Source organism: Chrysochloris asiatica, unplaced genomic scaffold (genome assembly GCF_000296735.1).
Source record: "Chrysochloris asiatica unplaced genomic scaffold, ChrAsi1.0 scaffold00158, whole genome shotgun sequence".
NCBI lineage: Eukaryota > Metazoa > Chordata > Mammalia > Afrosoricida > Chrysochloridae > Chrysochloris > Chrysochloris asiatica.
In genome coordinates, this window is record NW_006408676.1 from 7,576,642 (window position 1) to 7,587,678 (window position 11,037).

The 11,037-nt window shown below is 41.3% G+C and overlaps 1 protein-coding gene across 1 annotated transcript; it reads right to left on the reverse strand.

Moving 5' to 3' along the window:
* Positions 1-9,454: 9,454 nt before the first annotated feature.
* LOC102818821 (olfactory receptor 10G7-like) lies at positions 9,455-10,390 on the reverse strand. Its single transcript, XM_006871024.1, has one exon. It carries the CDS (start codon positions 10,388-10,390, stop codon positions 9,455-9,457), a length of 936 nt encoding a protein of 311 aa, XP_006871086.1.
* Between the last annotated feature and the right edge of the window lie 647 nt (positions 10,391-11,037).

Genomic DNA, 11,037 nt, shown 5'->3' on the forward strand with positions numbered 1-11,037 from the left:
AGAAGTGCAGCCAGAGTGCTCCTTGGAGGCCAGGATGGCTAAGCTTCGTCTCTCATACTTTGGACATATTGTCCGGAGGAAACAATCGTTGGAGGGTCAGAGAAAAAGAGGAAGACCCCCAATGAGATGGATTGGCCAGGTGGCATCATTGATGGACTCAAGTGTGGTAGCGGCAGTGAGGTTGTTGTTTCGTTCTGCTGTGCATGGGGTCGCTATGAGTCGGTTCCAACTCAATGGCACCTGACAACAACAACAACAACCCTACCAGAGCTCCTCTAACAGGAAGAGAAAGCAGTAAAAGGCTTAATCTTATGTTTCTATGCACAGGAGATGAATGGCGCTGCTGGGCTAAGTCTGGGGTGGGACATGGGGTGGGCAGGATGGGAAGGGAGATGTCTACTGGGTTCCTTTGGGATGGAAGGTAGTCCTCAGGGCAGGGAGCCAAGGGAGAGAGCTTGGGGCATCTCCAGAGAGGTACTTTTGCCCCAGAACCCGCCCTCTTGGCCCATTGGCATCCTGGGTGTGGAGATCCCACCCCATCTGCACTCACCCGAAGCCTGTGCTGGCTCTTCCTGGCACCTTTGTCAGAGAATGAGAAGGATCTGATGCCATTTTCCAGATTCATGTCCATATCTTGAGGGGAGTCCTACAGAGATATTACCCAGCATTGGACCTAGGAAACTCCAAGGGCCCCTCTGAGCTGACTCCTCCCCTTGCCGTCCTTCAGGCCCAGGTGCCAGCCAGGCATCAGAGGGGCTCTGAGTTCGACTTGTCACCAAGAGGTGGGGATTGGGCGAAATATGACAGTTCTGTGGTGCAGTCTGACATTTAGGCACCCACAGAATACCAATATCACATGACCTTATCTAGACTCGGAACAAGAATCCCCCCCAGCTGCTCCCCAGATGCATGGGTGACCCTCGTTGAAACTATGGCACTGGGCAAGTCCTCAAGAAGTGCTAGTTGTGAGGGAGAAGCACCATCATTGTCGTCATCATCACCACCCTCCCAAGTCTTTCTAGATCACATGAGCCCTCCTTCTCTGAACCTACATACTTGTTATCCCAAATGAACCAGGTGTCATCCAGGGAACTTCAGCATCAACAATTCTGTCCTTTTTCCTCCCTGCCACCAGTGTGGCTCCCCATGAGTACAAGGGCTGACATGGTCTGGGGATGGGTATGGGCTTGGGAGGGTTGTGGGGCTGCTCAGGTGGGATTACAGTGGTGGCCTGGCATGGCTCAGCCTGGGCAGTGACACCCATTGTTACCTTCTGGTTGTTTTTTTCAAATGGAAGCCAGCGGCTTTGTGAGTAAGGAATGAACCATCTTCTGAACCTCTCTGTAAAGTCCAAACATTTGGGTTTCTTGATACAGCAAGAAAACATGGTAATTCACCAACCGTCTCTACCAAGTGAGCTGAGTGGCGAGCAGTTGGAGACTGGTTACCACAGTTCCAAGTTCTGTTGTGTTCCATTGCCAAGGAAGTGAGGTCACATTCTGGGTCCTCTTACCTGAGCCCTTACCTAAGGTCCTCTTACCTTAGATAAGATCTTACTAAGGCTCCTCTAGGCTTCTGAATGCCCACTTCTCCCATGCCATCTCCATAACTGTTCACAGTGACACTAACCCTGCTTTTTCCATAGAACACAGGGAAGGCCAGGTCCCCAGCTTTAAGCAGACAGAACTGGGGTCACACCTAGTTCTTTCCTCTTAACCCCAATGTGACCCTGGATAAGTCTTTAAACTTCTCAGACCCTTACCAGCACTGTGGGGATTATTCTAGGATTTATGCTTAGGGACTTCCTCAGGTGTGTGTCACATGTTCTTATTGGGTGCTGTCAACTGGATTCCGACTCAGAGTTCTACTAATCATATACAATCACATACGCACTATGGGACTTTAGGCTGTAATCTATACAGAAGCAAATAGGTCATTTTGTTGCAGAGTCCTTAGTAGGTTTAAATTGCTAACCTCTTAGTAACAGCCAAGCACTTGACCATTGTACCACCAGGGCTTCTCGTATATAAGATAAACTCAAACCAAACCTACTACCATTGAGTATCTCTTGAATCATAGCAACCCTGTAGGAGAGGGGAGACCTGTCCCATAGGGTTATCAAGACTGTCAATTTTGTGGAGGCTGACTGTTACAATCTCTTTTCCATGGAGTGACTGGGGATTTTAACCATCTACCTTTTGATTAGCAGTTGAGTGCTTAGCCACTGTGCCACCGGGACTCCTCCTATGGAAGATAATCCCTACAAAACCTGTGAGTGGTAACACGTGAAGTCAAATGCACAGAGTTGGAAGAACTTCAAGGAGGGGTGGAAACAGTATGGGGAATAACTCAAAAGAGGGCTGATGTGTGAGCTTGGCAGTGTCACTTCCACTTTTGGATTCAATGTCCACTTTGCATCATGTTGTTGTTATTCTTAGGTCCCAACAAGTTGTTTCCAACCAATAGGATGCTATAAAACTGAATGAAAACCCGCCTGATTCTGCGCTGTCCTCACAATTTCTGCTATGATGAACCCATTGTCACTGTACCAGTCCCTCTCAGGGGGGTTTCCCTCTTTTGAACTGACTTTCCACTTGATCTAGCATGATGTCCTTCTCCAGGTACTAGTCCCTCCTGATAATATGTCCAAAGTATGAGAGACCAAGTCTGGTCATCTTGGCTTCTAAGGAGCATTCTGGTTGTACTTACTACACAGATTTTATTTTCTTCCTGCAGTCGATGGTACTTTTAATATTCTTCTCCAACATCATAATTCAAATGCATCAATTCTTCACAGATCTTCCTTTTTCACTGTCCAACTTTCACATGCATATGAGGCTATAGAAAAGACCATTGCTTGTGTCAGGTGCACTTTTGTCCTCAAAGTGACATCTTTGCTCTTCAACAGTTGAAAGATGTCAGATTTGCCTAATGAAATACCTCGTTGGATTTCTTGACTGCTGCTTCCATGTTTGTTGATTATGAATTCAAGCAAAATGAAGTCTTTGATAACTTCAGTCTTTTCTCCATTTATCATGATAATATTTACTGGTCCAGTGGTAAGGATTTTTGTTTACACTGAGGTGCAACCCACACCAAAGGCTGTAGTCTTTGATCTTCATCAGGAAGTATTTCAAGTCTTCTTCATTTTCACCAATTAAGGTTGTATCATCTGTTTATCACAGGTTGCTATTGAGTCTTCCCCCAATCCTGATACAACGTTCCTCTTCACATAATTCAGCTTCTCACATTATTTACTCAGCATATAGATTGAATAAGTATTGTGAAAGGACAAACACCCTTTCTGAGTTTAAATTCTTCAGTGTTCCCCTTTTCTGTTCCAACAACTGCCTCTGGGTCTATGTACAGGTTCCTTATGAGCACCATCAAGTGTTCTTGAATATTCCTTCTTTGCAAAGCTGTCCATAGCTTGTCATTATTCATGCAGTCGGATGTCTTTGCATAGTTAATGACGCACTAGTAGATGTCTTTCTAACACTCTCTGCTTTCAGTCAAAATCAACCTGATGTCAGCAGTGATATCCTTAGTTCAACTCCTCTTTTGAATTTCTGGCAACTCCCTTCCTATGTGCTGCTATATTTGAATTATTATCAGCAAAATGTGATATTAATGTTACTGTTCCATGATTTCCACATTTCATTGGGTCACCTGTTTTGGAATGGACACACAGACATGTCTTCCAAATTTCTTAGCATAGACGAGTGAGCATCTATAGTACAGTATCAGTTTGTTGACAAATTTCAATACGTACACTGTCAATTCCTGGAAACTTCAGTGCAGCTTGGGCTTCTCCCTTCAATACCATTTGTTCTTGATCACATGCTACCGCTTGACATGGTTGAACATTGGCCAATTCTTTTTTGTTCAGTGGCTCTGTGTATTCATTCCATCTTCTTTGGATGTTTCCTGAGTCATTCAATATTTTGCCCATAGAATCCCTGGTGTGGTGCTGTGGGTTAACGTGCTGGACTGCAAAGTCGGTTTGAACCTCAAGGTGGGTGGTTCAATTTCACCAGCTGCTCTTCGGAAACACATAACAGGGTTGCTATGGGTTGGAATTGACTCAATGGAACTTAATGACAGGGTAATTTAAAAGAAAATTGATATACCTTCACATCAAAGCAAGAAAAGAGAAAGAAATGAAAATTTAATGAAATTTAACAAGAAGACAAACACAAAAATATAACTCAGCACAGAAAATTAAATGCATCAGTCAAGAGACAGAGAGTAGTAGTAGAATGGATAAGAAAACAGGATCCCTCAATATGCTGTCTACAAGAAACACAACTTACACACAAAGGCAATAAAGGATTAAAAACCAAAGGATGGAAAAAATACATCATGTTAATGTCAATCAGAAATGAGCAAGGGTGCAAATATTAACATTTGTTAAAATAGACTTTAAGGCAAAAAACCAGCATAAGAGACAAAGAAGGACAGTGTCACATGATTAAAAGGTAAATTGATCAAGAGGACATGGAGTATATATCTATACTCCTAATGAAAAGGGCTCAAAACACATAATTAAAACTCTAGTAGGAATGAAGACAAAAAACAAAAACCTCTAAAATTATACGATATCTTAAAAGTGGTATATTAGAATATCCTATAGAATAACTAGAAAGAAATACAACAGACACAGAAGAATTAAACAACACAATCAACCAACTTGGCCTCATAGACTTATACAGAGCACTCCACCCAATAACAGCACAATGCACATTCTTTTCTAGTACCCATGGAACATTCTCTGGAATAGACCATATGTCAGTCGATAAGGTAAGATTCAATATAGTTAACAACATCAAAAAATCACAATGCTATAAAATTATAAAGAACATGAAAATGAAATAACGCCCTGCTTAAAAGCAAAGCTGCTGCAAAAGACCTCTTTAAAGTGTTCAATAGCCAGGATGTCAGTTTGATGGCTAAGGTGTGCCTGATCCAAGTCATGGTATTTTAAATAACCTCATATGCATGTGAAAGTTGGACAATGAATAAAGAAGACCTTAGAAGAATTGATACCTTTGGCTATGGTGTTGGAGAAGAATAATAAAAGTACCGTGGACTGTCAAATAAACAAATAAATCTGTCTTGGAAGAAGTACAGCCAGACTGTTCATTAGAAGCCAGGATGACCAGACTTCATTTCTCATACTTCAGACGTATTATCAGGAGGGACCAGCCCCTGGAAAAGGACATTATGCTTGGTAAAGTGGAGGGTCAGCGAAAAAGAGAAAGACTGCCAATGAGATGGATTGGCACAATGGCAGCAGCATTAGGCTCAAGGGTAGCAATGGGTGTTTAGTTCTGTTGTGCATGAGGTTGCTATGAGTCTGTACTGACTTGGTGGCACTTAACAACATAAAATAATAACATAAAAGCAATTGGATAGAACAAATGTAAAAATGATTTTAAAATTCCTTGATTCAAATGAGAACAGAAATACAACATACTAAAATCTTTGTGACAGCCTCTACGGTATCCTTAGAGGCAATTTATATCAGTAAACAAACCCATCAAAAAAGAAGAATGAACCAACACCAACACATTAATGCAACATCTCCTACAATTAGAAAAATAGCAGTAAAGTAAGTCTACAGTCACCAGATAAAATAACTAATAAAGGTTAGAGCAGAAATAAATGAATTAGAAAAAGGGAAGACAATAGAAAGTATTGACAAGACAAGAAGTTGGTGCTTTGAAAGATTAATAAAATTTAAAAGCCAATGGCAATTTAACTGATTGGAATACCTAAAATGGGGCTACAACGTGACCAGTAAAGGAGGCTTCCTATGGAGCCTCTGCATTACATAAGACCATAGGTGGAATCCAGAACCAAATCCAGAATCTTCAGAGATGGGAAATTTCCACTTGAAAGGATGAGCAGACAAACCTGGAGTGGCTAGTAAAACAGAAGATACTTCTTAAATGAAAGACCTACAGGTAAAATACAAAACAGTATAGGCAGACTGACCATTACTACAAGAACAAGCAAGTTGCTTGCCCAGGAGACATCAAGGCAAGTGGCCGGGTTCCCTCAGTGCAAACCCCATTACAAGACTAAAACTTAATGGGAATACACACTCTGATTGGTGACCACATTCGTCACCAATAAGGGGAGGGAAAAACAGCAATGAAGCTGCAAGCTAAACCCTACAACATTCAATAGACTCCTGTGAACCTGGGTGGAGACTTGGTTGGCCAGCAGTGTGGCAAGACCTGGGGATTCTTGGGCCCAGAGTCAGTGACATAGCCACAGAAGACTAGAGTGGAGAGTGAAGTGTCCAGCTGATAAGAAGAGAGGGCGTATGCACAAGAACACCCACACTTGCAGATAATACCCACTTGACCTGGCTTCAATGACTAGGTGATCAGAGCTCAACTAGAAGAAGAAAGAAGAGGGAAAAAAGTAATCTGATACAATTTAATGAACTTGACCTACACTGATGGATGCAGTAGTTCAAAAGAGGGAACAAATCTTTACAGCAAGGATCATTCCCACCCCTCCATACACAGAGTAGATAGGGATGGGCAGCTTGGACATTGGCTACCCAAAATGGGGAGAGGGGAGCTACAAAGGCAAGAAGTGATTGGCTTCCAAGCTTTCAAGAGGGAACCTAGAGGAAGGTAGAATCTCCACTAAGTAGTATCCAATCTGTCTAGGTGGGGCTGATGAAACGAAATGCAGATAGGTCTCTTGTGATACAATAATGAATAATTGTTATCAAGACTGATTGTGAGGGTTGGAAATGTAAAGGTAGACGTTTTATAGCAAGGAGGGGAGTGATTAACTTTTCAGTCTAGGAGTGGAGGTCCCTGGGACCATCAAGGGAGAAGAGCAGAGAGCAGGACCCTACCCAGAGAAGCAGTGATGCCAGAGATGGAGGCAGAGACGATGACGTGGAGAGATGGAGCAGCTGGGGACTTTAGACACAGAGAAGTAAAAGGACTATGTGCTGACGACCGGGGGACAGGCTTACCCTTTTGTTGGTTGATGATGCATGGAGGGGACTGTAACCATGGCAATGTGCTGATATATGATAGGATGAATATAAAACTAATGTTCTCCCATGTAAACTATCACATAATTCACAATAGAACATTTAAAAACAAAAAGGCAAATCTGACAAAAGAAAAGGAAAATTAAATAACACACATAAGAAACTATATGGGTGACATCACAACAAAACAGTTTGGCAAAAGAATGATGAAGACAGGTGAAGTCACAGGCGGGTACACAAGGGCTAAAGGGGATAGAGTTATTCCACCTGGGATCTTGATCTGGGGTGGCCATTGCCTTATCAGTCAGATGCTGATTAGTGGCATGGCTGCTTTGTTATCTTGCAGCACTTATTGTGCGGTTTTATTCAACCTTAGTGTAACAGTATGAAATACGATCAGTATGTCTTTCCAGGTTAGATTAAAAAATTCCTACTAAAAGCAAAAATTCATCAATAAATTTCCCAGGGTCAATTGAAAAGTTTCCTAATTTGTCTTTATGAGTCTTTAAATCTCCCAAACTAGCCAAGCTAGCTGAGAAGGGAGGTTGCTGTTAAAACTTCTCTGAAAACCAACTGCTGAAAGTCTAAGGCGTTTTGAAAGGTGTTCTTTGGTTCTAGCAGATGCCTACTAGTATTGTCGCTTGTGGTTTCTGTTTCTCATATGCAAGACGTGTTTTTGTTATTGTTGTTGTTAGGTGCTATCAAATCAGTTATGACTCATTGTGACACTGGATAGGATTTTCAAAGAGTGGCTGGTGGGTTTGAACCACCAACCTTATAGTTAGCAGTTCAGGGCTTATTCAATAGCACCACACCAATAAGTGCCATGTTGTTTTTGTTAAATACCATAGTTGGTTCTAACTCATTGTGATCCTGTATAGTGTTTTTAATGAGCAACTTGTGGATTTGAACTGCCGACCCTGTGGTTTGCAGTATAATGTTTATTCAACAGAGCCACATCAGGAGTCCATAAGTTCAATAGTAGGCCCCTATTGTACTAGCTATGGGTCGGAATAGATTCGACGGCACTTAACAACAACAATTGCACTAGCACGATGTATATAGAAAAAGAATTTGGCATCTATTTTGAGATTTCACTTTTATTATATATATGGAAGGAGCTCTGGTAGCGTAGTGGTTACAAACTGGAATGCGAACAGCAAAGTCAGCAGTTCAAAATTACCAGTTGCTCTGCGTGAGAAAGATGAGGCTTTCTGCTCCTGTAAAGATTTACAGCCTGGGAAACCCTGTTCAGGGTCGCTATGAGTCAGAATCGACTTGACGGCACTTAACAACAATATATACTGAGACACTGGTTTATAAGATTAATGGCCCAACCTTTGCTTACCCAGAAACCAAACCTTCTATATTCTACTCTATATTAGATAGTGTCCAAAGTACCCTTTAGACTTTAAATCAAACGAATGTGAATGACAATTCAAGAGTAATTACATTAGGAATAGTGACTAGGACATTGTTCTAAAATGGACAATATCTTGGATATTGTTTAACTGTATTTTTTATCTCTAAAATTATTTGCTATGTCATATATTAATCATTTATCTATTATTTACTTATAAAAATAATTTTAAGATTGCTAGAAACAGAAGATTTGCATTTAGCATGCGATATCAGCATCTCTACCAGTACAGAAGGTTGCTCCAGATAGCTCCCAGTGACCAAAGCAGGGCATAGAGTGCACACATAAATAGGCATGTACAGTACATAAATAGGCAAACATTTACTTTTGATCATTTTGGAAAACAAAGAATAAACAGATAAATGAAGACATTTTTTGCATAGTTTTCAGTGTATCATGAATGTAAATAAAGCTAATCTTCCTAAAATATCAAATTTTTTGCCTAGTACTTTATAAGGCAAAAATTTCACTAGAATGGATACTTAATATAATTATTTTTCTAAGGGATTTTCTTTCTATACAGAAGTTCAAAATGGAACCAAGAAGCTTTTGAAATGTTTGATGTAAATTTCATAAAACAAAACAAAAAGTATCCTGTGTTGTTGATGTTATTATGTGCCCCCCAGTCGGTTCTGACTCATAGCTATCCGGTATAGGGATTCCAAGGAGTGGCTGGTGAACTTGCGCCTCAAACACTGCAGAAAACCAAACTTGCAGTTCAGTGCCATAACCTGCAAAACCACACCAGGACTCTAAGAACGTTATACTGGATTGAAAATCTGAAAAAAATTATACTATGGATAAAATAATAAATTATTTTTCTGGTGGTAAAGTTGGTGGAATAAAAAAGAAAGCACAGACTAGTATTCATCCTCTTAGATCTTCACTATTAAATGGTTTAAGATTTTTACAAACACTGTAGAGAAACAATAATTATTCATTAAATATTAAGATTTTATTATTTATTTTCATTATAAATTAAAGGATTTAGTCTTATATGACCTTCTATGCTATTTACTCTGCTTAAATACTGACACACTTCTCAACTTGAGTAGAGCTCTCTTCACTTCCTTGTTTCTCAGGGTGTACACAAGAGGGTTTAGAAGGGATGTCAGCACACTGTTGAAAATGGACACTACCACATCTACAGTATCCTTGGAGCCTGGCCTCAAATATATGAAACCACTGGGAACGTAGAAACAGAGGACCATGATGCAGTGGGCAGCACAGGTCTGGAAGGCTTTGAGTCTCCCCTCGGTGGTTCGGATCTTCAGGATGGAGCAGACAATGGACACATAGGAAAGCACTATCAGGAAGAAGCAGCCGGAGGCTACCAATCCGATGTTGACAAGGATCACCATCTCATTGGTGGAGGTATCTGCACAGGCTAGTTTGAGAATGGGTGGCACATCGCAGAAGTAGTGCTGGATCTGGTTGGGCCCACAATAGGGCAAACGAAATGTCAATATTGTCTGGACTGCAGAGTGAAACGAGCCACTGAGCCACGTGTTGGTTGCCAGGATGGCACACTTTCTTCCGCTTATCATACTTGTGTATCTGAGCGGATAAGTAATGGCCAAGTAGCGATCAAAGGACATGACTGTGTAGAGGAAACACTCAGTGCTGCCCAGAAAGTGGAAGAAATAGAGCTGGGAAACACAACTGTAAAAGGAGATATCCCTGCCCCCTGGGGTGATGAAAGTCATTAGCATTTTGGGCACAGTGACTGTGGATAAACACATGTCAAGGAAGGACAGGTTGGCCAGGAAGTAGTACATGGGGATGTGGAGGTGGGAATCCATGCTGATCACCAGCAGGATGAGGAGGTTCCCTATCACCGTGAGTACATAAATCACTAAGAAGATTCCAAAAAGGGTGGTATCCAGGGCTGGTGCATGGGGAATTCCCATGAGGATGAATGTTGTCACAACACTCAGATTTGACATTTCTTCTCATACATGGAGTTCTGTCCGTAGAGAAGGTGCCTTGTTGGTGTAGTATAGTCTTCAGCTGCTAACCAAAATGTCGATAGTAAGAATCTTGCCAGTTATAGTTAAATGCTTTTGATATGATTTGGACTCATAAGGACCCTATACATGGTTTCTGAGGCTTTTAAATCTTTGTTGTTGTTAAGTGCCGTTGAGTCAATTCCGACCCATAGTGACCCTGTATAGGGTTTCCAAGAAGCAGCTGGTGAGATTGAACCACTGACCTTGCAGTTTAAATGGCTTTGCAGTCTGGCATATTAACCCACAGCGCCACACCAGGACTCTTTGGGGCAGCAGAAAACCTCACCTTTCTTCTGCTAAGTGACTTACATTGTGGGGTCAAATTGCATACAATTGCAGTCCAGTGCTTATTGTATGAAGCCCAATAAGATGTGGAAATCTTCTTTAGAGATTTAGAGCCTTGGAAACCTTATGGGAAAGTTCTATTCTGTCTTATAGAGTCTCTATTAGTAGGAATCCATGTAACGTTAGTGCGTTTGGTGTTTGGTTTTTATCCTTATAGAAAGTGAGGGAAAATCTAGCATTTACTGATAATATAGTCAATACAGAAATGACATATTCTCTGGTGGAGAACACAAGGTTTT